This window comes from Sitodiplosis mosellana, unplaced genomic scaffold (genome assembly GCF_009176505.1).
Source record: "Sitodiplosis mosellana isolate CC-2019 unplaced genomic scaffold, AAFC_SMos_1.0 Smas_scaffold_1, whole genome shotgun sequence".
Taxonomy (NCBI): Eukaryota; Metazoa; Arthropoda; class Insecta; order Diptera; family Cecidomyiidae; genus Sitodiplosis; species Sitodiplosis mosellana.
This window is the reverse complement of record NW_022595244.1, coordinates 33,637-61,148: the sequence shown is the minus strand read 5'-3', so window position 1 is coordinate 61,148 and position 27,512 is coordinate 33,637. Positions and strand designations below refer to the sequence as shown.

Below are 27,512 nucleotides of genomic sequence, written 5' to 3'. Positions count from 1 at the left end.
CTTCCACATTCATTCTCTTTCTCCCTCTCTCTTCCTCTATCGACTCGATGTGATTGGCTGGATCGAAACAAGTTTACGGTTTGGTTGCTCTGCTGAATTTTCGAAAATCAACAAAACACATTTAATTGGTAAACTCTCTATCTCATTTTGGAAAGTAAATTCTCGTTGAAATGTGCTCGTACTTTACATATCCCGTTGCTTTATTTGCATGTTTCCCTCTGATCTGCATTTTCAGAACTTTGCACAACAAGCCATTTCATATGTGGGGTGTTCGTGCGTGCGTGTGTATGTGTTCATTCGTTCATCTCTGCTCTGCCGGCCAACGGAATTTATTGTCGGCCTTGAGAAAATTGAATCGAATTTCTCGTTTGAACTTTGTGCAACGTTCGTGCGGTGTTGCTGCTGCTCCGTCTAATGTGTGTATTTTGAATAATTTACTGTCATTTACTCAGAAAAGCTCGTTATGAAAACTTTTCCAAAAGCTAAACAATTAATTTTATTTACAACTTTGTCACTTGCCCAGCCGAATCTCTTCAAATGATATACATTGTGCATACAAAATACGCAGTGCATTCCAAACAAACGAGAGATAGAGAGCGAGCGAGAGTGAATAAGCAAAAAAGAAAAAATATGTCCAATGGATACAAAACTCCATTATGGACCAGATTCCATTAAAATGTCATTCGGATTTTCTGTTGGAAAAATAGCATTCCAACCAACCGCTTCACATAAATTGACATTGTTACTGTGATGTGTGCAAGTATGTCCACACTTTAAAAATAGATCTAGACTGTAACCCACTGGTTGGTTATTTTTATATTCATTGTAACAAATCGATTTAGACTTTTGACACAGACATTATTTGTGTGTGTGTGTATTTTGGTTCGACTTGTTCAACAATGGTTTCACCAGCAAGTCGACTGGAGATTGAGTCAGAAGGCGAAGAGCAACGACGCAGCAGGAAAAAAAGCGTCGATGTGCAGTGAAGCTGAAGCAAAATCTGAGTTATAATATTGCCGAAAATGATATAATGCGCAGCCTTCGACCTTTCTACATCATTAAAAGAACGCGTCAAAATATCTGCATCGCATCGATCTGCCTGCTCGCTGCTCTACCCCACTTTAATCATTGACAAAATCACCGGTTTGATCTGCAATGCTCTCTACCAATCTAACACACTTGAAAAAGTGTACGAGTACGAGGGCATGAGGCAGGCAGTTATGCGTACTGCGATAAAAGCCTATATAAACAGTGTTATTATATTTGACAATATTTGACTCGATGTCAATGACGATGTGGCAGCGCCACCTATAGAGATTCCTTATTAAAATAAGTTGAACTATTGAGTGCGTGCACCATATCGCACATAAATTTTCAATATGGCAGCGCCCACAGAATTGAAAAGTTAACCAATTTCGTAGTCACAAATTATCGCTGTATGCAGTTATGTGTCGTCATAGTACGTGCATTGAATCAATAAATGATTATTCAGAAGAGTAAAATGGAGTTTTTTCGCATCATTCTCTCTTTGTCCTCCTCTCTCTATGGATTCCGATGGAGAGATTATTCCCATCGCATTGACTACTGCAATTCCATTGACATTCAACGTGATCTTCGAACCAGAATACTTGACGATAATAATAAGGCCATAGAAGAGCACAACATAATCAAATAACAAAAAAAAAAACGGCGCGACAATATTCGCAGAATCGATAACAATCGAAGGTGAAATTCCAATGTGAAAACGAATAAAAGGAAGAAAAGCGAGAAAACGAATGAAAAACCGATGGCACTTTTGAATGGATGAGCAATGAGCATCGAACGATAAAAATGAACAAAGGAATAAAACGAGTCGCGATTATTGACGATATAACAACAAATAAACATAAGTAATAAACGAACAATAATCACATGCCGAACGAAAACGACGTGAAAAATTCCCATTTTTCGATGTAAACGTAAAATACAATAAAAAATGAAATGAAATGCGAATACGAATGCCTGCGAACGGGGTAACATGTGAATTCTTTTGGCCATACTACGTGCAGATGTGATGATGATGATGATGATAATCAATACACACACTCGATAATATATGGATTTGTATGCTGATCAGACAAGAGGATGGAAAAAATCGGCGCTTCCTCACCCAAATTTCCCTCTTTTGATTTTACACCATTTTAAGAAATAAAAAATGGCCCCTAGAAAATCACAAAAAACATTTTCATTTTGCTCACACCATATTTGCTCAAACCATATTTGCTCAATCAATAGAATAGGCAAAACACACACACGTGTCGAAATATGTTTCGAAATCTTTTGCATTTTTTCATTGTTTGTGCTTTGCCTTTAGAATCCAAACACGCGTTCGTATACATTTGGGCTTTCAATTTGCACAAGCCTCTTATTGATTAATCGGAAATTTGGAAAAGAATACAACATCGCCCTGAACAGGCGCCGTCGTCTTAGCCATTGTATTCATCTTTGACATTGTCTATAGGTATCACTATAGTGATAAGGTGCCGAATAGATAAATACGCTTACATTCGAGCAATTTCAAAATGAATTCGTTTATCTTTTGCCTGTATATTGATTCGCTCATGGCTATATAATAAATACACTGATATGGACACAAGGTATGAATTCTCTGCGATATCCTATTTTTTTTACTCACTCATACAATCAACTTCAAATAAAGAACGAGAGCTACTGTGGACACAAGGAAATAATGTATTTTTTTATTTCAATAATATTTGAACAAACGACAACGCCCAAGCCGATTTGTTCCGGTCTAATATTATTGTCCCTTTTATCGCATTTATTTCTAAATTTAGCTTGAACTAGTCTATTCAGAAGAGATTCCGCTGAAGAATTGAAATAAAATCAAAGATCGCAAAACCACCAAATGTCATTGGAATACGAAGTCATAACTCAAATCTACCGCGCTCATTGCGAAAGTGAGTTGATAATGAGCAACATTTGTTAATTCAAAGTTTTCAAATGCCACATTTTGTTAACGAATCGTTCCAAGTAACTAGAAATGCATGAGATGTAAATACCTCATTTGACGGGCCTTTAAATTACATTTCAATATTTAACTCAAAGTCCTATTAAGCAAATGAAATGAATATGCATAGATGAAAATCCTCATTCTGATATCTAATATGTATACAATCGAATAAGCTCTTACGTTGAATTGAATTTATTTCAAATTCCTAATAAATATCCTCAATCCATGCCAACATTCTCGATAATTTTCGAGAGCATTTTATATGTGTATATATTTTACACAGAATTCACACAAGGTTGAATCCGAATAATTTCTACCCAATCGCATTGTGTAATTCAAAAGTACATATGCGAGCGCTTAATGGCAAATTGAGCGTTCAAATTTTGCGTTTCACGTGCCGTACTTATGACATAAACTCTTTCGCAGTGTATCATCATAGCTTTCAAGCTGTCGGTAAATTTCCACCGAAATCGAGTTGATAAACACGTCCTTATATCCGTAGTTTCACGTGCTAATTGCGGCTTAAACCCTTTAGATGCCAATTTTAAGGACGTGTATAGCTTCAATGTGGTGGCAACTATTGAGTTCATAGTTCAACATTTTTCCTCTTCCTCCTCTCGCTCCATCTCTCTTGACATTTAGCACAAGCAACGCTAATATCTTAATGACTTATTTCGTTGCAAACAAGTGAAACGTGCGGATGGCTTGACATGCTATTCTCGGCTTAATGATTTTTTTAGTGAGAAACCGGATATTTATTGCAGCAACTATTTTTGGCGGTGGCAACGGGTGGCATCATTGATAAATTTACGAAAGTGTTTTCACATTAAGTTTTTGATGTCAAAGGATCAACACAATGATGTGTTTGCGTGAATGAAACATGGCATTCGGAATATTTGTGTCAACAAAGATCGGCAGTCAAATGCATATCCAATGTGAAATTGATAGCTTTTTTCGACGAACGAACGGTATAAACAACGTGTATGTGTCATAACCCGACCGTGCATCGCATCATTCATACGTGGAAAACGCTGTATTTTAACATCGTAAACACCGTGGGATAATTGTTTGATTTAACGAGCAGCTCGTTCGAGCGACGAATTTCTCACTTTCGACTGGCTCTGGATGTCTGCACACAAAGGGACAAAAGTGAAAACAAACCCATCATCACACGGCTTCGGAATTGAAACGACAAATTTGGTGAATCGAATCGAATGGTTGATCAAGAGAGATTCGGTCGCTCAAGCGACAAGTTGAGTGCCTAAATTAATTAGGCTAATTGAAACGTTCAACGTGGGCAAAGTTTTTGGCGGGAAACTTATTTCCGACATCACCAAGCTGTGCCAACTGAAATATTTGGCTTGAAATTTACGTTCGACGTGATGCGATTCAAAACAGCTTGAAATAAAAACCGCAACGATGACGGTCTAAATAGTATAAAGTTTGCCATTGTTGAAACGATTGAAAACTTTGAAATCGTTTGCGAATTAAATTCGAATTGGAAGTTTTATTTTTTCCATCGCTCTCCGCTTGAATTTCGCACACATAAATCTTTTTTCTTTTACATTCTGCAGCGTCAAAACAGACTTAATGGAAAACGGTGCTAATTCAACGCTATTCATAGCCAAAGTACGAAAAACGGATACGGGCAATTATACGTGTTCCATTGGACCAAATGACTTTTACACGATAAATGTTCAGGTTTTAAATGGTAATTTTCGCTCTTTGTCTCTGTCATTTCTGCGGTTTCCTTTCGTTTCCGTATTTTTTGTTTGGCCATTTATGGAAAGAAAAATTCCTCATCCGATGGGGTTTTTTCATTCTCAATTTTCTTTGGTGTCTCATTTTTATTTCGTTTACCACATCCATTCACCATCATTTATCATTATTATTTAGATATTTCTCAGCACTTGAGCATTTCTCACTTTTTCTCATTTTTTCATTTGTTCGATGGTTTCCCCTCTCTCTCAGGCGAAAGTCTTGCCGAATTGTATCATGGAAGTGCTGTGTCATCACGCTTTGCGGCCGCATCGCAATATTGGCTTGGAGTTTATATTCCCACAGTAATATTTATTTTAAATGGCCACTGTCATCGCTTGATACCGGAATTACGTTCGCTCTGCTGATAGATGAATTTTATCGAATTTGAAAAGTCAGATGGGCGCTCCACACTTCCGTTCCTGTTTTCGAAAGGTGAACTTCGTTTATTATGTATGCGATTTTCGATATTTCGAAAATAGAAGAAGAAAAAAACGTCGAATAATCAAAAAAAAAGAAACGAGGAAAAATATTAATGTGTTTGCAAGCAAAGCATATATTTTGAATCAACGAGTAAATTAAAAATGGATAAAAAATCATTTTCAACAACTAGGTGAATAGGCTAGTATTTAAAATGATATATTGATAACATTATATTTAATTCATTTTACAATTAGACCTTTTGATTGACCAATGTACATAATAATGAATTTATTTGACCTATATATGAGAACGGAATCGAGCGTATTGTGATACTGTGACACAATTCATTTTCAAATTGGAAATATGAAGGGAATTCATTTAAATGTGTGTGTATCAATGTGAATGACATTATTAAATATTTGTACATTATTCAGAAGTTGCTTCGCTAAACGGACAGAATATAAACGAAAATATGGAATAGTCAATAATTTATGTAGGAAAAAAACAATATTTTGATCCCCGATATCAAGTAAACAAACCCACGAATTTCTCATTTCATCAAGAAATAAATGAAATAAACACGGAAAGACAAAATAAAAAAACAAACCAATGAAACTGTATGGAATATCAAATTAACCGTTTTTGGCATGTAATTCTTAAGCCTTTCCGATCGTTAGATAATGAAAATGTATGAAATAATCGGATTTATCCCCGTCGAAGAAAAGATTTGGCTCGTGCCAAAAACACAAGCCACAAACATTATCGTCTTATAAACTCCACCAACCACATACAACTGCTAAAAGGTGTGGTTATAATCGGAAAGAGCGGTGGTGGAAAAAATGAAATGTACAATATCTAGCGTAAACTTGGCGATGACACTTGAATATTCAGCACTTTTCTCAATGAACAACATTTTAGTTCGCGCCTCCGATGTTTCTATTCTATTTTGCATAACACTATGTAACGAGCAAACAATGAACATACTGTGCAACGGTGATAAAGATAATCTATGTGAAAAGTTTTGGTTTTTTTCCTCTGCTTTTCCATAAAATATTATATAAACTTACATTCACGCGCTACCGTATTAGTTGGTTAATGCTGTGGATGTAATGATCATTTTCATGAATTACGAAAATATTAAACAGCAAAAGTTTTACCCACGCCAAATCTCGGTTGCAAAAACAACATTGCTCGAAAGTGTATAAGCCTCAACAGATGTTGATAAAAAAAACTAAAATATTCACCAAATTTTAAGCCATAAAAACCCGCCACATTTCCATTTTTGGTGTACTCTCGATATTGAAGCAACATATCATCAGCCGGAGCATATCCCAGAAATAAAAACAAAACAGATTAAACTAGAAATATTCCATACTTTTCAATCTGCATTGACAAATTCTCCGGAAATGCTCCTTTGTGAATAAAATGATAATCTAAGAGTAAAAAACCATAAAAAAACAACAACAACCAAGCACAGATAGTGTACAGTGTTTTTTGTGAAAAAGACCTTTCAGAAATATAACGTTACATATTTAGTATATATAGATTACGCCAACACTGGCAACAGCAGATACTCACTCCCCTCCTCTCAACCCCTCTATCAACAGTGTAAATGTACAATACATATATGCGCGCAATCTAAGCATTAATTAGAAAGATTGTTATAATTGTTCTTGCATACTTGCTAGTGCTAAATGCTAAACTAAACATATATATCACGTAGCATTACAACACGAAACCCCAATTTACGCAGCCCAGCAGGAGGAACTGATACGAAAATATAACGAGTCCGATTGTATGTGTGTGTGGAGTGGGGTATGCCTATGTTTGGAATTCCAAGAAATGCTTTTACGGCTAGTCTTGGTTTTAATGGAGCCAATAAATACTCTTTGTAACAATTTACAATTCGGACACGTTACATTTTGGTGTTTGATCCAACAACAATCCCCGGAACGATGCTAAGAAAATCTAGCTTACATGATGCTCCCATTGTCTCCAAACTTTACGTTTCAAACCACATTTCGTGGAATTCAGAAGAAAAAAATTCAAAATATGAACAGAAATCAGTGTTAAGATAAATAGAAATATCACAAATTGACGATAAAAAATACTCTAAGCCTAATTTTAGTTTGAAAATACCACAATTAAGGCCCACAATTGTGAATTGATTTTGAAATTAACGATTTATAAATGAAAAAATGGAAAAAATATCGTTTTATAGTCGTTTTTTTTTTTCATTTTTATCTCTTCTTTTCTTTCCTTTTAACTTTTTCGCTTCAGCATAAAATAACATGAGGTAAGTTAATCATTTTTTTCTCTTATTTCTCACCTATGGTTAAAAGGCATACCTTGAACACTGTTTAAAATTACATGTTGTATTTTCAAAATGCTGGAAAAATTGATAAATCAATCAATTTTAATTGCATGCGACAAATATGAATGAAAAAAGGCGGAAATATGTGTCGATTGTTTTGAAGGACGGTGGCGTTTCAACTTGATATTCAACCGATGTGAAGCACGAAAAGAAAACATGAAAAATGAAGCTCAATGAAAAAGCGAGAAAGAGAAAAGAAACTTTTTTTTTATTATAAGTATTTGAATATTTTATTGAGCATAATTTCGTTGTGTAATTTCCTTTGGTAGAACTATTTTAATACTATTTTTGTTTATGGGAGAAATGCCTAATGTCGTTTATGACAATAATTATAATTATCGTTATTATCGATGATTAACTGCTTGATATATATACATTTTTTCCGCACTTCACATAAACACCGCATTTCTACTGTATTGACAGTGTTCAGGCAAACAATTCAATCGATTGGTGCCATTGAGCTTTATACCACATACCCGTACCACATAGATGCAACAAATCGATGCAAGTGCAGATTATCGTTCATTTCTCTTTTATTCTTTCTTCGTTAGTATTCTCGGCGCTCCAGCTTTACCATGTGCTTATTGGCTAATCTCATGCTTGTATTTAAAATGGGCATCAATTCATCCATGTGTTTATAGTGAGTTGTAAGTCGATAATTCCGGATCAAGTGCACAATGCAGCATTTCACCGATACTTTTGCATAAAAGTAACCTGAAACCAGATCAATAAACTCATCATCAATGAACATATATGTTCAAGAAATATCGTTCGAAATGTGAATTCAAACGGAATAAAAACATTTTGTTCACCAATGCAATTGCGAGCGCCATATGAAAAGGGAATATAGGCTCCTCCGGGTAAATTTTTAACATTTTCATCCAAAAAGCGATATGGATTGAATTGTTTGGCCGTTGGTCCGTAGTATTCTTCGCGAATATGAATTTGACGTAATCCGAATATGATTGGCACGCCCGGTGGAACTTCAACATTATTGCTTAGTTTTATGGGTTTGCTTGCAATACGACCGATTATGGGAGCCGTTGGAAATAGACGCAATGTTTCACGAATACACAAATCTGGAGAAAAAAACAAGCAAAGTGTCAGTGCGAGAACCGACTTATTTTAATAAATCAAATAAACCTGTAAATAAAAGCTTATCCAAATCGGCTTGCGTTAATTCAGCATTTTTATCTGGCATCACCGTTAAAATCTCCTGAAAAGCTGTCTCTTGATATTCAGGGTGCAATGCTAACAATACAGCCACAAACGCTGAGGCTGCCGATGATGTGTCAGTTGCCTGAAAATTAACATTGTTCGTTTTTTAAATACAGTGTGCAATGCTTGGCACATCTGCAGTGAATTAGAAAATAGAATGCAATCGTACTCCCGTTAAAATCGTGGATGTTTCGGCAATTACGTCATCATGAGTGAATTTTGGGTTTTCGTTTGAAATATCTAATAGTCGCTCTAAAAACGAATACGAATCACTTCCGTTGTGCACTTTTTCATTGAGAATCTGCGGATTGTGAATTGGAACGGAACGAAAACGAAATAATTTAATTGATGAATAATTAAATTAGATATTCGTGGAATTGGAGGAATTAGCCACCACTGGTAAAAATTATTACTTTTCCGAATAAATCGTGCCCAAAGCGTGAATACTCTCGTAAACGTTGGGACGAATCCGTTAAATTCCAAATGAAATCGATGTGCATCAGTGGATTCAACACTCGTTTGGCAACAATTTCAACGCCACTGGAAAATAAGTATCAAGTTCAAGATCACATATCAAAGGAAATGAACGGTAAAAATATTGATGTGATCATTATATGAGTAGTTTGGAGCGAAAAATATCAAATGAAAACAGATAGCTATATAGTTCACTATAGTTTACTATTCAGTATACTATAAAGCTATCCCTTTTCCGCTCATTCATCATCGATATTTTTCCGCGCAACTTTTCTGTATTGCATTTTCGCTCCAAACTACTCATATGATAATGAATTCTTTGATAATGATTAGTTTAGCACTTTTAATAATTTATTATAAAATCGGGTTGGCATCGATGACAATCACTCTCACCACCAATTGAATTCATAAAAACTTCGAGATAAATTCCAGAACGAGTATTAGATAATCGCAAAGTTATAATTTAATCTTCGAAGCTTCAATTGATGTTACAATATCAATTGGAGCTTCAAAGATTGAATAGTGTTATACATATTTATCGCACCGAGCGACGAAACTAAAAATAATTCAAACAATGCAATTTATGCGAAAAAAGCTAGAAGGAATGATGAATAAAAGATTTCCAAGAAGTTAATTATTAATTTCCATTAGATAGGTACAGATTGAATAATTAGCGAATAATTATTATTTGCATAATAATAATGAAGAGATGAAGTAAATGAGATGAAACTTACTCAGTGAAATTTGACAGGTACGTTCGTTTGACGCTGGGCTCAATATCGGAGCCCAGTGCTGCTTCAGCAAACATGCTAATTTTGCAGGTAACCAAATACGGTAAAATATCGATAAAATCTTCGCTTGGTGGTATTTCACTCACTGCTTTCTGGATATGACGATTGAAAATGGGCAAATGTTCGCTGACACTGGCCAAATTTATCGACGGACTCACCAGACGACGATGCATTTTCCATTCCTCCGCTAAAAGTGCACATATTTGTTGTTATTTCATTCCTTTCGAAATATGTATATTGGTTAAAGATTCATCGGAAAACGAACACTATTCAAACACCTTTTAATGTAAAAAAACCATCGACTTGCATCGCGTCACGGATTATCTTGTAGAAACTATGTGGTTTATTCAAACACTCTTTCGATTTTAGCACAATTTCCACATTTTCGGCATCAGACACAAACACCACCATCTCGGGACCAAGCCACAGCCTGATGGGACTTCCGTATTTCGTTGTCACCTTGTCAAGATAAGGTAATAGCTCTAAAAAATGAAGCTGCAATAAAACAAATGACTCGTACGGAAATTCGAGGAACTTACTGCGGGGATTTACTATCGAAAATCCATTCCCTACTAACGGGAATGCAATGGGCCCGTTCAACTGCCATGACAAAAGATATAAGTGACGACGCTCCCAAAGTAAGAAAACAGTTAATGCTATAACAATTGTAATGAGAACCAGCATTGTTGTAGCAATAATCTGTCTGAACTGAACTGACTGCTTGCTGCCAGGGCTGCAAATGAAATGAAGGGAAATCGTATAAAGGTGCTATATTAAACGCAGCAACTACATTGTTACATAGCGATCAAGTTTTAACGCAAGTGTTGTGCACAACGCACACCAGTCAAGCTATTCATTGGAATGCTTTGTGATTTGAATAAAACACATTTATCGAATTTGTTCTTGTGAAAGCTCGCCGCCGTCGCGCACAGGAAAATATGAATCTTTGTCCAGGGAAAACGTCATTCTTTTGTAATTGCAGCCAAACATGTGTTTTAAGATTGCTGAGCATCTCAGCATTTCGTAAGGCACGGATATATCCGAGCATATCGACGACGCATACAGTGGCGTGCGTTGCTACGCGCAGCCGCAACGACTCGACCGGAATGTGTATGTTGTTGCTGCGTGCAACCACATCAACTGAACACACTTCGGTCGAGTCGTTGCGGCTGCACGTAGCAACACACGCCACTGTATTATACAGTATGCGTCGTCGATATGCTCGGATATATCCGTGCCTTACGAAATGCTGAGATGCTCAGCAATCTTAAAACACATGTTTGATTGCAGCTGAGTAGCTGAGATTCACTCGATAATATTGTAAAAAAAATATTGTCGCATTGCTACTCTAACTCGATATCACGCCAATCTCGAGATATTATTAGCGTGCAAACGATTATGGTCGTATTTATACAAAATGAAAAACGGAAATTTTACGGTATTCATGACATTTATTCATTTCATCTCCAATTAAACCGAAATTATAGTGTGAGAATCCATTCAAAATAATACCTTTTATTTTACCCGGATGAATTTCGTTTCTTGTTTCATTCACCATTTATCGCTTTATGAATATAGCAATTTTTTAACTGAATTAAAATCTGGCCTCCAATTTGATCATATGCTTATCAACCAATCTGAAGCTGGCGTTTTGAACAAGTTGAAGTTGATCAATGTGTGTGTAAGATGTTGTTATACGGTAGTTTCGAACCAAATGTGCGGTAAAACATTTTACGGATGCTTTCGCATAGTGGTAACCTATAATTTATTAATGAAAAAGATTTGAATGATCGGAATTCGGGTCATTCATTAATGAAAAAAGTTCCTCCAATGTTGTAAGCATCAGAGCATTGAAGTTGCTGGCTATGTAATGCTGCTGGTGAACAGATCTGTTAAACAGCAGCTATTGGTTGCGTGCATATTCGGAGACGCGCGGTCGTTCATCTCTCGATTCTCACACACAGTGTTTGTCTCTTGCATTCACACGGAAAGAGAAAGAGAAGCACATACAACACACGGGATGCATCGTAAGAGACGCGTGCGTGCTTCACACACATAGCTGCCGTTCGTGTTTCGTGTGTTTCATACGCTTCTCTGTCTGTTTCTGTGTGAATGCAAGAGACAAACACTGCGAATTTCGTCAAACGTACCAACGAACGTCAAAGCAGAATTCAAATTCAACGGTTTTCAAATCAAACACTATGCAATCGAATGTTTCCAATGTTTGTGTTTTCTTTAATCAAGTGAAGAGGAGAAAAAGAACAAAGCCAATGAATGTTAAATTTATTTTTTGTGTTCTGTTTTTATTTGTCTCATTTTTCATTTTTTCATCGATGCACTTGATTCAAAATACACAAACATTGGAAACATTCGATTGCATAGTGTTTGATTTGAAAACCGTTGAATTTGAATTCTGCTTTGACGTTCGTTGGTACGTTTGACGAAATTTTCAGTGTTTGTCTCTTGCATTCACACAAAAACAGAAAGAGAAGCGTATGAAGCACACGAAACACGAACGGCAGCTATGTGCTTGCATGCACGCGCGCGTCTCTTACGATGTATCTCGTGTGTTGTATGTGCTTCTCTTTCTCTTTCCGTGTGAATGCAAGAGAAAAACACTGTGTGTGAGAATCGGGAGATGAACGAACGTGCGTCACAGCAAATATGCACGCAACCAATAGCTGCCGTTAAACAGATCTGTTCACCAGCAGCACTACATAGCCAGCAACTTCAATGCCCTGGTAAGCATCATAATTTACTCGGAAATCATCACATTTTTCTAATAAATGATTTTATATCACTCTTTTATTGCCTCCATACCTATGCAATTGCGAGGTCCATAGCTAAACGGAATATAAGCAGCTGTAGGTAAATTTTTCATATTTTCATCTAAAAATCGATATGGATCGTAGACGTTGGCCGTTGGTCCAAAGTATTTTTCTTTCATATGAATTTGACGCAAACCGAATACGAACATAACGTTTGCTGGAACTTCGACACCATTACTCAGTTTAATGGGTTTACTCGCAACGCGACCAATTAATGGAGCCGTTGGAAATAGACGTAACGTTTCCTGAATGCACAAATCGCTGTTCATACGATACAGCAGATACGGAGGTAAGAAATTTTTATTACTAAGAATTTATGCAAGTGAACCTACGTAAATTCAAGCTTTTCAAGATCGGTTTGCGTGAAATCCGCACTCTTATCCGGTAAAACCGTTACAATCTCCTGAAACACTTTTTCTTGGTGTTCCAGATGTAGTGCTAGCATTAGAGCAACAAACGCAGACGCTGCAGAAGATGTGTCTGTCGCCTATAAATTGTAATAATATTTCCATGAGAAAGCCCAAAACTGAAAGAGTCGAAGTTGAACAAACGCCAGTGAGAATGGTTGCCGTTTCAGCAAAAATATCTTCTGTGGTAAATTGTGGATTGCCCTTTGATACATCGAAGAGTCTTCCTATGAATGTTCCGCTTCCGCCTTTCTCCGCTTCTTTTTGCAATATCTAGATATCATTGATGACAGGGAATTCATTTTCATGTTTTCCTCAAAATCGATATCTCATCAGATATCATACAAAGTAAATAGAATTGAATTAGTTTTTTTTTACTTTTTCAAACAATTTGCGACCATATTGATTATATTCTCGCAGTCGTCTGGCTCCTTCCGTCAAATTCCAAATGAAATCAATGTGGAAAAGCGGCTGTAATGAACGTTTGGCAACAATTTCAACGCCTCTGAAAAATGTTTCAATATACGTACTTATTAGAACGAGTTCAAGTGCAATATCAACGGATTCGTTTGAATTTAAAACCGCATCGATCGCAATTATTCATTGGGAAAGTGTTCGGCGATTGAGTTTATGTGGTTTTTTCTTCTTTTTTATTTTTATAATTGCACATCATTAATGGATTACAATTGCCTATTGCAATGCATACTAAGTTCAACAGTAGCGGAGTACTTCGGTACAACGAATGTAGCGGTTACTATAGTAGCATTCATCGCATGAAAACCAGTATAAAAATTAATTGCTCCCGCTGAATAATTGCTCTCATTGTTCGTGCGAACGTTATGCGAAAATGTGAAGTTCGCTTTGAATGGTCGCGCATAGTATCAGCAGCAGTGCATAGATACGTACGCGACGAATTGTCGTAAGTATCGTTGTTTCACTTCGGGCTCCCAATCGATGCCGAGAGCTGCTTCAACGAACATAGTCATTTTGCATTTCGATATCGACGGCAAAATATCAAAGTACTCCTTCGTGGGCAGATTATGAACGATTTTTCGAATATTCTCATTGAAAACCGGTAAATGTGCATTTACACTGGTTGAATTGATCGTTGGGCTAACGAGTCGTCGGTGCACTTTCCACTCTTCCGCTGTTGAAAAGTAATTGTTATGATTAAGTACCAATTTACGAACAATCAAAGAAAAGTATTTATCATAATAAATTGAAATGACTTAATGAGTTCACCGAATGAAACGAATACAGTCATAGAGTTAGACAGATTTAATGAATTTAAAAACAAATGTACAATAACCAGCTCTTATGCTGGAGCGAAAGCTAATAATAAAATTGCAAAGAGAAGTGCCCAGTTTGAAAATACGTAGCTCTACGATATTCATTCAATTTTCGACAATCATTCTGTTTCCAAATAAATTTTTGCTGTGTAATGTAAACAGATATTGAACTTGACATATATTTTACGCATAAACCAACATTATTTTCATCTAGTCTATCGATAAAATCGTTCATTTTTCGGTTTGATAAATATTCACAAAGACTGCTCACTTAGAATGAAACGTAATTGCTTTTAATGATTTTTTTCGTGACTGTTCACTATGTTGAATGATAATACCTTTCAAGGTGAATAGACCATCTACGCTGAGCCCATCTCGGATCATTTTGTAAACAGGTGGTTTACTCAGACAATCTTTGGATTTCATTAAAATTTCAACGTTGTCTGCATCAGCAATAAAAACCGCCAAAATTGGCCCCAACCATAATCGCATCGGACTTTCATATGTTTTAGATATTCGATCGAGAAACGAATGAATTTCTTGAAGAAAAAATGAACAACAAAAATATAATTTGAGTGGAAAAAATATGGTAAATAAAATGTAACGAATAAGAATAGTATCAATTAATTTCTCTTCCCAACTTCAATCAAATGAACATAGACGAATTGTGTCGTTGATAATAATAAAAATGGGATTACAGGAGTGTTTGAACTGAAGCGCAACATGAAATTTGTTTCCTAAAAGCGTTACATGAATCGCCACTTCAATAGAATCGCAATATGAAAAATATGAATTTCGAATGTGGTTTTTTGTGTTTTTCGCGAAAGGGATAGGAGATAATAAGTTAGTGTGTTCACTGTTCAGCAAAGTTTTGGGACTTGACCAATTCTATAAAATTGTTGAAGATACCATTTCGTTATCTCTTATCATTTTCACGAAAAGCATAAAAAACATATAACGATCTTCATGTTACGCTTCAGTTCAAACACATCTGTATTGCCATTTTCAATCTCAGCGACACAATTTCATTCATTTAGTAAATTGGATCAAAAAATGGTTATGTTTGCTGTCAAATTAACTCATCCGAAATCACACTGTTTGCTCAAAATAAAAAGAGAACTTCTTTTTTTCAAATCACTCACTATTTGGGCGCATTTCTAATGCGTTCCCAATGAATGGCAATCCAATCGGTCCAGATAAGTGCCATGATAATTTGTATAAATCACGGCGTAACCATAAGAAATATCTCACTAAAATCACCAAAATTGACACGAGAACAAACATCTTCGCTTGCTAAACGTATCCCGTCCGGTGGTTTAATGAAGATTAATTCAAAAATCTTTTATATTTCATAGTCATTCAAGTAACAAAAGACGAATCAATTTTGCGTGATGGGAAATACAGATTTAACTATGCGTTACATCATATCTCTGTTTTGGAAACAAATAAATAAGTTTATAACACAAATTAATCGCACGAATGATACAAGTATACATACGTTATCATTGCAATCTGATATGGATAGAGAATGGATCAATGGCTTAAAGTTCGGATGATTATAGGAAGAGTGTAAAAAAAATGTAAATTTTTGCTGCACAAAATATAAACAACTAATAATTATAAGCGAATTTCATATCATTTTGCGTCGTACATTGACCATGAACCAGTCGTAGTGGAGGCGGTCGAATGATTTTAAATCGAATTCAAATACTGAGCTATTTTGGAAACAGTGAATCCAATTCGACGACGCCAATTCAAAGACTCAAGTTAATAAAATTTATTTTACTGAAGCGATTTTATTATTTTGGTATTTATATCCATCATTTATTTTAATAGAATCCAATATATGTACGTGCTACGTATAAATTAACGCAAAAATTACATTTTGAACATTCGATTGAAGATAATCGCAACTTTACTTAAACGAATCCAGAAAAAAAAACCAGGCGTTCCATTTGCGTTGATTGGATTCGGTGTTGCATTAATTTGCTCAGTTTGACATAACCAGTTGCATTTTAGCGCTGTGAACGTTGTTATGTGTCTGACATTAAGGTGTTGTTGTTGCCGTTGTTGTTGTTGTTGTGTCACTGTTACTGGCGTGTATGTCAAACAATGAAAATAACGTAGAAACTTCACACGAAACATATTGCAATTGAAAGAGCATAGAATGATAACATCGCTTTTTCCCATCAAAATAATCGTGTGCATATTGTAGCGATTTTGAGCTGGAAGCAATCGTAAAATCGACATATAAGAAGGCGCATTCGCAAGGCTTTAATTAAATTTAGTTAGTTAAGCAGTTTTATGTATTGACCACCGGTGAATTTTTAGTTTTTAATTATTGATTTTCAATTAGGCAAAGTGTTCGCGGTATTCATAGCAGAAAGGTGTACAAAATCCATTTACCAAAAGGAACCATGAATTGTATATCATAATTCATTCAACTTTTGTTTGCACGTGAAATTGTTTATATTTAAAAAGTGCAATCTGAATAGAGAACGAGTGGCGGAAGTCGATTTTTTCGCATTTAAAACAGTATGGAATTTGCCGAATTGATAGCGACACCAAAATTGGATGGCGTTATTTTGCACACACAAACAAGTGAACCAGTCGAAGGGACGCTATGTATCACTGGTCATCATTTGATATTGAGTTCGCGTCGTGAAGGCGTTCAGGAATTGTGGCTGCTACATCATGCAATCGATGTGGTTGAGCAAAAACAAACGATGCCTCAACAGGGCGGTCTCATCACACTCAAATGCAAGGATTTACGCATTATTTCACTGGAGATAAATCAGCAGCTAGAGTTTTTGAATGTTGCCAAATCAATTGAACAGCTGTCCAAATTGAACAGTCAACAGTATTTATATCCGTTTTTCTATCGACCCATGTACACAATCCTTGAAGATGGATACACAATATTTCGCTGTGAATTGGAATTTGCAAAATTGTTGGCCACCGACGAATGGCGTATAACGCATATCAATCGCGATTTCTCGGTGTGTCCAACATATGGCGCAAAACTGGTCGTACCGAAAAGTATCACCGACGAGGAAATCATACAGTCGGCCGCATTTCGAGACGGTGGACGATTTCCTGTCATCAGTTATCGCCATGATAATGGAGTGAGTGTGTCATTTCAATCGAGTTTTTTTTTCTGTCGTTCTTTGATCTTTCAAGGCAATTCACTCTTATGTCCATTATCAAAGTTGTTGCTCTGATATTAACCCTCAACTGCATGAATTTTTCCCAGGACTCCCGTACTGGTACTTGGTTGAATTTTGGCCATAGATAACGAAAAAAATAGTCATAATCCTAGATTTCTCATGGTTTAGTCAGAAAATGCGATAGACATAAATCAGAGAACAATGAAATCCATTGTTCAAAAGTGTCAAAAATTTGTCTAGTTTGGAAACCTAATAATTTATTTTGTCAAATTTTCGTTTTCGTGCACATTTTTGTTTATAACTCACCAATCGTACCACATAGACAAATAGCTCCAAAGACAAAAATGAAGAAAAAACATTGACAAATAAAAATTCCCCTTGAAGCAATGTGATCCGACTCACGGTTCACATTATACTATTGAGGGTTAAGTAGTCGTTTGATTATGAAGCTGCGACTACTGGTCTTTTCTATCTTCATTTCATCGTCACTAATTTAATTTTCTACTTTTTCAAAGGCTTTTCTACTGAGGAGCGCACAACCGAGCAGTGCGGCAAATAACAAACGATGCCGAGCCGATGAAGCAATATTAAATGTGATTTTAGGACGTAGCAAAAAAGGTTTCATCGTCGATACATGGAGTAAGGGCAAATCGAACAGTGAAACGGACCAGCATTACAATCAATGGCGCAAAGTGACGCGGTCGATTGGCAATTTACCCCATGTCTCTAATATACTACACAGTTTTTCGAAACTTATTGAAGGTATGTGCATGTACTGTGTAATCTAATTAGGTGATGTGTGGCGTATAGCTCATGTTGTTTAATATTTTAATAATGCACTTTAGCATGCAATGACACATCTTGTTCAACGGATAAGTGGTTTGATAGATTGGAAAACTCAAATTGGCTTACGCTCGTTTTGAATTCACTGAATGCCGCCTGTGTCGTTGCTCAATGCTTGGATCAAGAAGGTTCACCTTGCCTGGTACACGGTAGCAAAGGAATGGATTCCACACTCATCGTCACCTCACTCGTCCAAATAATTTTGAATCCAGACTGTCGCACAGTGCGAGGGTATGTTTTGCTCATTTCAACTCGAAAAAAAAAAAGATTTTTGAATTTGGATTTAATTCAAAAGTAATAAAAATCATTTTTGCTTCTTGCAAATAGCATTCAAGCTCTAATCGAACGAGAATGGATTCAAGCTGGATTTCCGTTTGCAACCCGTCACAAATACTCCTGCTACACACCGTCACAAACTCGTCAAAAAACGTCGGCCTCAACCTTTGTGCTATTCCTCGATAGCGTCTACCAATTGCACTGCCAATTCCCATTTAGCTTTGAATTCAACACACAAATGTTGATTCTGCTGTACGAACATAGCTTTTTCAGTTCGTACGGAACATTCCTTGGTGATTCGGAACGCGAACGACAAGCAATCAAATTGCACTCACGCACCACGAGCTTATGGTCCTACTTAAATCGGCCAGATGTGCTGAAATCACTGTTGAATCCAATGTACGAACCAAATCAGGGTGTTATTTGGCCATCTGTTGCACCGATTAGCTTGGAACTATGGACTGGTAAAGACTCTTGAACTGAAAATATAATATGCAAAATTCCATTCAATTGCTCTATTTTCAGAATTGTATCTGAGATGGGTGATCGATCAAACGCAAACCAAAAACATGTTTCACCAAATTCAGGCGCTAATCACGAGAGAAAAGGAAATGCGAACCAAAGTAACAACCAAATTTTTCTATTTATTTTCAGATTTGACTCTTCATTTTATTCATTTCTCATTTTTGCAGGCGGTAAAACTTCGCAATGAACTGATCGCTTTGACCAAAGAATACAATGAAACCGTTGTTAATGAAACTGAGAACAATTAAGACGCTGGTCGTAAAGAATTTATCAAAGCAAATAAAATATCAAGTACTATTTTTAAATATTTACCGAGTTCCCAGAACACTAAGAATTCCTAGATCATGAACAAATTAGTCCCTCTGTTGTAATTACAGAATGAAATGTATACATTTTTATTAAGAGGCTAAATTCTGCTGTCAATTTAACAACAACAACAAAAGAAAAATTAATTCAAAATAGAAATAAATTCAATTCAATTCAATTTGATATGATTTGGTTTTACTTAGATATCTGACGGATTTCATTCTCTTTGGATCACTTCCATTTTGGGAAATTAAACTAAAGGAATTTGAGTTCATTTTTGGCTTTAAAAAATGTTAATGTCAACCAGAGAGAGGTGCTCTTGCACGTTGCCATTACACATTATTCTTTTAATTTTGAAATGATAAAGAAGTGGTGCAGTCAACAACGGTCAGGACCTGAATAGCAATGCATAGTATCATCTAGAATTATCGTGAACCGATTAAACCATAACAAAATGAATCCACGCATCATATCACTTGAAATCAATTGGAATTTTTTAAAAATGAATTTACACATTTGTGAGTTTCATTCATTTTCAAAAAAAATGGTGAACATTTTGAATATTCACACGAACTCTTCTGTGGACATTCTGAATATTGTAAATTCGATTGAAGGATGGACGTGCTTTCGTATTAGGAGCTGTGCAATGAATTTTCTATCGAGGGATGCACTCCCAATGAGCCATATCACTGTCTTTGATGCATAATCTGAACCAAAAATGATGCAAAAAAATATGCTTTGTATAATTATATTGGATGCATATAACCCACACAATATGCATACAATACACGCAGTATGCATATGGTATAGCTTCCAGACATTTACATTAGGAAGATAAGATGCACATTTTATGCATCGCATATGCATAGAAAATCGACCAATGAACGCACGTATTATGCATATATTTCATTGATTTTCATACAAACAAGCATTACATTGAACCGTCCAATTATGCATAAAAAGCATTACATATGGCGCATTCAGCTGAAGAAGGGTATCAATTGGTAATAAATTGAAAACAGAACGTATTCATTGAACACTGTTCAAACGACCATATGTGCCAAGATGTTGTTCAAACTATAGAGACAAACAGAGGAAATAGAAGACTACCGTTGTGGACAAAAATGACTAACGGTCACTGAGTTGTATGTGGTGGCTAAGAATTGAATTCAAAAATGTTGTATAGTGATGGTTTCTATACAATATTTTTGTTTAGCTATTCTTTCAACCAGATTGATTTCGCACATTTTGCAAATTAATCGGCTGGTGTTTCTTTCTCAAGGGAAACGCTAAATATATTTACTAATAAATAGATTCATTTTTTTGTTCAACACTACTGTGTGTGTGTGTGTGTTCACTGCTGTACAGTGCGTATTAAGAGTCAAAATAAGAATATCGTATAAATGCAATTCAAATAAATAAATTTAACGCAAACCATTCCGTGCAATTTTCGGAAATTTTGTGATATCGAAAGGATCGGAATATTTCCTTTTCTTACAAAAATTCGGTGATGAGCACCAACGGATGAAAACCAAAATAATTAAAACAAGAAGCTGTAAAAGAAGAAAAATAAACATATTTTACTACACAGGTGCACTCGGTTGACGCGTGTCCATTTCGTTCAAACCAATCTATTTATTTGCAATTCAATTATTTATCTGATATTTTCCTGTTTTTAGACAAACATACGAATCAATCGATTGACGAAATGGATAAACAGGACATATGACGTCTGTTTGAATAAAATAAAGGAAAATTTGTTTATTTCCAGCAGCGCATGTTCTTAATACATAAAAGTAAAATATTTACAAACATTTGTCAATATTTTGTTCGCTGTTTTTTTGCCCGGTAATATAAAAGCTTTTCAACAACAGAATCACCATCAGAATCACCATCAATCAAGACTGTTTAGACAAATGATAAAAGAATGATTCATTGGATGGTGTAGAATGATGGCAAAAAACAGGCGTAAACCTTTATTGCAGACTATAAAATTCATTCGGTGAATCCCCATATTCATACCGGAGCTTTGTAATGAAAATATGGGCCAATTCATTCAGTAGTTCCAAGAATCATTTGCGGTCGTATCTGATTCCAACACATGATGTTATGATAAAAAATTTATAACACACTTTAATTGTCATTTAATCACAAAATTTATAATTTGTTATTATTTATACGCAATGTGATGCGGATCTTTAAGATCGTTTGTATATAATAGCCATTTGTTTGAGGCTTTGTAATTTCAGTAGGAACTTTTGTTTTAGCTCAGATAAAATCGATGGAAATGATATTGTTCTAATTTAAATTAATCCGTGGCTGTTTAAATATTGAACTATCGAATTGGAAGTAAACAATTTTTCCTTAATGTATCTCAATTGATTTCTGTCCAGTTTAGCCGTTTCGAAAAAATACACACTAAAAAATATCTGTAAGAATCTACACGATGATACCAATCAAACTTGGATTTGTATGACAAATCGTGTAAAAACGATAAAATATCGTGTAATTTCAAATACTATTACCCGATATACGCATCTGTCAAATGTTTGCGCCAACTTTGAAACATTAAAAATTACACGATATTTTAACGTTTTACACGATTTGTCATATAAATCCAATGAACATCTAAACTGAGTTTACTGTGAACAACATCTCTTTTACGCTAACAGCAATTCGTACACGAACGAGTCAGTGTGACGGTTGGTGTAAGCGAGACAGGATTTGACAGCAAACAATTTGGTTGTATCAGTTTAAATGTTCTTTGATTGGTTTATCGTGTAAATTCTTACAGTATATGAATTGCAAATAAATAGATTGGTTTGAATGAAAGAGATACGGATTAAATTGCGTCAACCGAGTAGTTTAATACAAACAAAACACTTTTTCTTGTTATTTTTATGTCGCCTTATTTTTCTTCATCTTATCTTTTGTTTCACTCGTAAGCACCATCGCTGACAAATTTGGTATAAAAGGAGTACACTCCGTACCTTTGGATATCATTAAAGTTCTGAAAATTGATCAAAGTGTTTCATAATTAAGGAATTGCCGAAATAACACTTTCTTTTTATTCAGCGAACCGAAGTAATATGTTGTTGAAAACGCTAACTGGTAAGATTTGCGAACCTAGTACACCAAAACAAATCTGAATGTTGGGAATTTTATTTCTCTTTTCATTTGAATTTAGTTTTGTTTTTATTGGTGGCTTCATCAATAGCTGATACTGACTACTGCAAACTAAACTGCGGCGATACAAAAAATATCGCCTGCAATAGTCCATATGCCAATGGTGTAAGTATTTCTTTTCTTCAAATGTAAAAATTTCGAATTAACTTCAACTTTGGCTGAAACTTTCCATACTAAAAGTGTCAAATTTTAAATTTCTGCATTTTTTTATGCAAACTTGACGATTTGTTCGTTTTAAATTCTAGGGCTGGGGAGATAGCTGCAAAGATCAGGCGCTTTTCAACATGACAAAAGACCATCAACAATCACTGGTCGATGTGCACAATAAATATCGCAATTTGATAGCACTAGGAAATATAACTCACTATAGCCCCGCTGTGCGTATGCCTAAAATAAAATGGGATGCAGATTTAGCATACACTGCCGAAATGAACGTACGATCATGCGTATACGGTCATGATGGTTGCCACAATACAGGTACTAAAGAAATAAGATTAAAAAATAAACAATGTTCAAAATTCCTTGATATTTGAGTAGATTCTAGTATCGGTGAGTGTTTGTCGAGTATATATTCGTAGTTAACCCTTTGGCATCAAGGCACTTCTCCTGTTTCATATAAACTTCATAAAGGCTTCTAACTGAGCCGTGTACATATATGTACATGGAATTCCATTCCATATATTGGTGTGTCAAATCATCAATTCCACAATTTGAATCACACTTTGACATCACTAATTCGTTAATTCTTTTAAATGTAGCAAAATATTCCATGTCTGGTCAAAGTATTGCCATGATTATGACTAATGTGGATTGGGATAGAGTAATAACAACAAGCCGATTAGCTGAAATTGCGATGGGTTGGTTCAATGAGTACAAAAATGGCGAGTCACATGGCTGGATGGATATGATTAACCAAATTAAGGCCAGCGATTTCGATAGTTCGTACGTACATTGTGCCATTTTGTTTTGTTTTATGTGTGGATATTTGGTTCTATGACACAATTCAATTGTGTTTGGTTTCATTAAATTAAACAGGAAGCCAGTCGTAGGTCATTTTACAGCATGGGTGCAGGATAGAACAGACGCGATTGGATGTGCTGCCGTTTTTACTACAACGAACAACAATGGAAAAGACTGGGGTGCACTTATATTGACATGTAACTATGCGTTTATCAATTTACTTGGATCCCACGTGTATGTTGCTGGAACGACTGCCTCAAATTGTACAACGGGAACTGACGCAACCTATCCAGACTTGTGTAGCGAAAATGAGAAAATTTAATACTGATTAAATTGATTGAAGTATTTAAATTTACGAAAAAATAAATTCTAATTGATTTCTAGTAACTATAACGTGCATCTATTTGGTTTTGTTGATTTTTTGTGTTGCATTTTTTACTTACATTTGTTGAACCCATTCACTCATAGATATTTGAAGCCAAAAGATAAAGTATTGGTGGAGAATACCAAAATTTTTGTCGAACTTCATGGCAGCAGTCATTTTCTATTTATTAATAGCAAGCCCGCTTCGCTTTGTTCAACTTTTTGCTAATGCTGCATAGTTTGTATGTTTTTTTACATTTTTATTATTTCAAATTGATGTATCAATGCTCTAGATCATTTGAATTTATTTCTCTCCTATCAATAAATTTTTTATTTATAAGATCTTTTTTTAAACAGCAATCTAATTTAAGCACGATCAAAATTATTATTTTGCTTATTAAAGCAAGCAATTGATTATACATTTATTTTATCCATCGAAAATGAAAGTGTTTTTATCTAAATAAATAAAATCAAACTAACACTAAAAACAATAGAAAACGGATATGGTGACATCAGTAGAATAGATTTTGCAATGCAAACCTGTCAATATTTTGGTATGAAAATAAATGGTGTACGATTCAAATGGAACTCACACGTTTCATTCAAAAAATAAATTTTTAGTGGAAGAAAAGAAGCACCACCATTATGAAGCTTCATTCTGAATATAGGAATTCACCAAATGTATTTTACAGTCTAAAGTAAAGACTTACGCTTGTTTCACAGAATCATGTTGTTGAATAGCTTTTTTTTATTACTAGGCAAACGGCAGCCAACTAAATATTGTCAATTTTCAGTAAATATTTTCGGTTTACTTGAAATCTGGGTTAAAAACATGCGCGGCTGTTATAATATTTAGGTATTGAAGTAAAGATTTTTCGTTATTTTATCTGAGATAAACGTCATCGATCTCTGTGCCCACTGTCCAGTCTATAGATTTCGACCAATTAGTCGTAAATTGACTAGTTATACTCAGGAACATTTGTGTTTTCTGTTTTTAGATAAATATTTGAATTGAAAGTAAATAGATTGGTTTGAATAAAAGGAACGCAGATTAATCTGCGTCAATCGTAATAGTGTAAATAGTAAACCATGTTTTTTGTCTCTAATTTTCAAATTTGCCTGCGTACTTCTTTATCTTAACTTTGTTTTTATTCGACGATGCTCATCGACGAAAATTGTTGTATAAAAGGAGTACACTCCGTACATTTTGATATCAATAAAGTTCCTAAAATTGATCAAGGTGTTTCATAATTGGGAAGTTGTTGAAGTAATACTTTGTTTTTTCATTCATTGAACCGAAATAATATGTTGCTGAAAACGTTAACTGGTAAGTCTTGCAAACTTATTACACAAAAACAAATCGAAATGTTCAGTAATTTATCTATATTTATTTGAATTTAGTTTTGTGTTTATTGTTGGCTTCATCAATAGCTGCTACTGACTACTGCAAACTGAATTGCGGCGATACAAAAAATATCGCGTGCAATAGTGCATATGTCAGTGCTGTAAGTATTTATTTTCTTCAAATGTGAAACGCCCTTAAGGCTATATGCAGAATATTTCGAAAACGAAAAATTACAAAGTACAAAAAGTGTCTTTCTTTTTTTATGCAAATTTGACGATTTGTTCGTTTTAAATTTTAGAAAATGAATTGAAATCTATGTCAAATTTGTATGGAAAAATGTAGTTAATCGGTTTCCAAATCGTAGAAAATTTAAACTAAAGCGATTAACCATTAACTTTCTAGAAATTCTCAAAAATTTTGGATTTTAACCAAAAAATTAATTGTTTCGGATTGGTCACGCAGGAACAAAAGACGAAACAAATGATTATTTTGGTAAAATTTTTTTTGAGAACTTGTATTGAATTGAAAAATTTTTGATCATCTTAAAAGCCATTGGTCGAAAAATCGACCACCCTATTTTTGCTTGTTTTAGAAAGATACGATTTTCATTTACCTTGATCCTTTTGGGAACTGGAAATTCAATTTCAGACCAGTGGTAACATATGTAAGTATCAAGCATTTTAAAAACAAAATAAGAACCTTAGTTGTTCTTGGGCTAAAAGCAGCATATCAATTACGATTTTCATTTTATTTAGAGCTGGGGAGATAGCTGTAAAGCTCAAGCGCTCTTCAGCATGACAAAAGAATATCAACAATCACTTGTCGATGTGCACAATAAATATCGCAATTTGATAGCACTAGGAAATATAACTCCCTATAGCCCCGCTGTGCGTATGCCAAAAATAAAATGGGATGCAGATTTAGCATACACTGCCGAAATGAACGTACGATCATGCGTATACGGTCACGATAGTTGCCACAATACAGGTAAAAATTATGATTTTTTCTTTGAAAAAACAATGATTAACATTTCTTGATAGTTATGGTGCTCCGCGGCACTGTCACTTTTTGCTGTTGATCACAACGCACCATACATGCGCGAGGGGGGGGGGAAATCGATTTTGCCGGGGGGAAAAATTTTTTTCCCCTGGGGAGAAATATAAACCCGATTCGCGGGCTAGGGAGTGGCTACCCCCCCCCCCCCCGGACCAGTTTGTATCTCAATGTATTTTGACGAGATCTATCGATTGCAGCTTCCTCCGAGGTCAACTGACCCATTTCCTGACCCCCCACAGGGCTATTATCGATGATGCTTCCCTTACATATACATTACTCCAAAAAATGGTCTGGGGTGGGTCAGGGGGCAATATGGGTGGGTCCAATCGATAGATCTCGTCAAAGTACTCTGACAATACCCCCCCATTTGGGGGGGTAAAACCCACTCCCAAGCCCAAAAATCGCATTTGAAAATATACCATTAATTCAATGGGAAGAATCATAAAAATCCAATTTTCAAGCTTAGGAATGGGTTTTACGCCCTGTTGGAAGGGTGTTTGTTAGGGTACTTTGACGAGATCTATCGATTGGACCCACCCATATTGCCCACTGACCCTCCCCTCGACCATTCCACACGAAATCAATCAAAATTCACATCGAGGTTCCCAGAATCGGCTGAAATTTTGCACGGAAGTTGGGTTTGGGCAAAAACTCAGAAAGCCAAAATATTTTCCCCGGGTCTGCCTCAAGAGACCCTGTACGGCTGGTCAAAAAATCGAAATTTCGAGAATTTCCGAATTTTCGGACCATTGATAAAAAACTTCAACGCAATCATAGGCAAATGAAATTTTTACACAAGTTAGGGTTTGAAGAGCCCTTCCGATCCCATGTCTGGGGTACCTCCCCAGATACCACCTGACCTGATTTTTGGGCTTCCGAACATTCAGGATGGGAATAGAAAATTTACCCCCCC

The 27,512-nt window shown here is 35.5% G+C and overlaps 5 protein-coding genes across 7 annotated transcripts in view; 4 read left to right on the top strand and 1 right to left on the bottom strand.

Annotated features, from left to right (window-relative positions):
• Nucleotides 1–7,346, top strand: part of LOC129566198 (uncharacterized) — a 35,496-nt gene extending 28,150 nt beyond the window's left edge. Inside the window, exons 7-8 of one of the 2 annotated variants that reach the window (XM_055441916.1) lie at nucleotides 4,585–4,721; nucleotides 4,982–7,346. In XM_055441916.1, the coding sequence (XP_055297891.1) occupies nucleotides 4,585–4,721; nucleotides 4,982–5,136 (292 nt within the window). In that variant the 3' untranslated portion in view covers nucleotides 5,137–7,346. The remainder of the gene's footprint in view (nucleotides 1–4,584; nucleotides 4,722–4,981) is intronic. The other variant, XM_055441925.1, reaches the window with a different exon arrangement.
• A 545-nt stretch (nucleotides 7,347–7,891) lies between these two features.
• Nucleotides 7,892–15,856, bottom strand: LOC129576539 (probable cytochrome P450 313a4). The gene is made up of 13 exons (XM_055461764.1): nucleotides 15,715–15,856; nucleotides 14,911–15,111; nucleotides 14,190–14,430; nucleotides 13,662–13,788; nucleotides 13,428–13,556; nucleotides 13,209–13,363; nucleotides 12,869–13,137; nucleotides 9,992–10,235; nucleotides 9,197–9,323; nucleotides 8,953–9,084; nucleotides 8,709–8,865; nucleotides 8,378–8,644; nucleotides 7,892–8,279 (listed from the first exon to the last, which is right to left on the bottom strand). The coding sequence occupies exons 1-13, from the start codon at nucleotides 15,854–15,856 to the stop codon at nucleotides 8,113–8,115; spliced, it is 2,358 nt and encodes a 785-aa protein (XP_055317739.1). The 3' UTR covers nucleotides 7,892–8,112.
• Nucleotides 15,857–16,626: 770 nt separating this feature from the next.
• Nucleotides 16,627–19,872, top strand: LOC129566844 (myotubularin-related protein 9). Of its 2 annotated transcripts, XM_055443124.1 has the most exons (7): nucleotides 16,627–16,859; nucleotides 16,929–17,697; nucleotides 18,255–18,501; nucleotides 18,585–18,813; nucleotides 18,910–19,322; nucleotides 19,384–19,481; nucleotides 19,551–19,872. In XM_055443124.1, the coding sequence occupies exons 2-7, from the start codon at nucleotides 17,110–17,112 to the stop codon at nucleotides 19,629–19,631; spliced, it is 1,656 nt and encodes a 551-aa protein (XP_055299099.1). In that variant the 5' UTR covers nucleotides 16,627–16,859; nucleotides 16,929–17,109; the 3' UTR covers nucleotides 19,632–19,872. The 2 variants fall into 2 exon arrangements, with proteins under 2 accessions (XP_055299099.1, XP_055299090.1); XM_055443115.1 differs by having other exon boundaries at nucleotides 16,627–17,697.
• A 2,488-nt stretch (nucleotides 19,873–22,360) lies between these two features.
• Nucleotides 22,361–24,391, top strand: LOC129566975 (antigen 5 like allergen Cul n 1-like). Its single transcript, XM_055443428.1, has 5 exons — nucleotides 22,361–22,800; nucleotides 22,877–22,980; nucleotides 23,121–23,352; nucleotides 23,634–23,817; nucleotides 23,911–24,391. Exons 1-5 carry the CDS (start codon nucleotides 22,779–22,781, stop codon nucleotides 24,155–24,157), a joined length of 789 nt encoding a protein of 262 aa, XP_055299403.1. The 5' UTR covers nucleotides 22,361–22,778; the 3' UTR covers nucleotides 24,158–24,391.
• Nucleotides 24,392–25,425: 1,034 nt separating this feature from the next.
• The window catches only part of LOC129568164 (antigen 5 like allergen Cul n 1-like), an 8,515-nt gene continuing 6,428 nt past the window's right edge, over nucleotides 25,426–27,512 (top strand). The window contains exons 1-4 of the mRNA XM_055445743.1: nucleotides 25,426–25,525; nucleotides 25,600–25,703; nucleotides 26,136–26,207; nucleotides 26,299–26,530. Of these exons, the coding sequence (XP_055301718.1) occupies nucleotides 25,504–25,525; nucleotides 25,600–25,703; nucleotides 26,136–26,207; nucleotides 26,299–26,530 (430 nt within the window). The 5' untranslated portion in view covers nucleotides 25,426–25,503. The remainder of the gene's footprint in view (nucleotides 25,526–25,599; nucleotides 25,704–26,135; nucleotides 26,208–26,298; nucleotides 26,531–27,512) is intronic.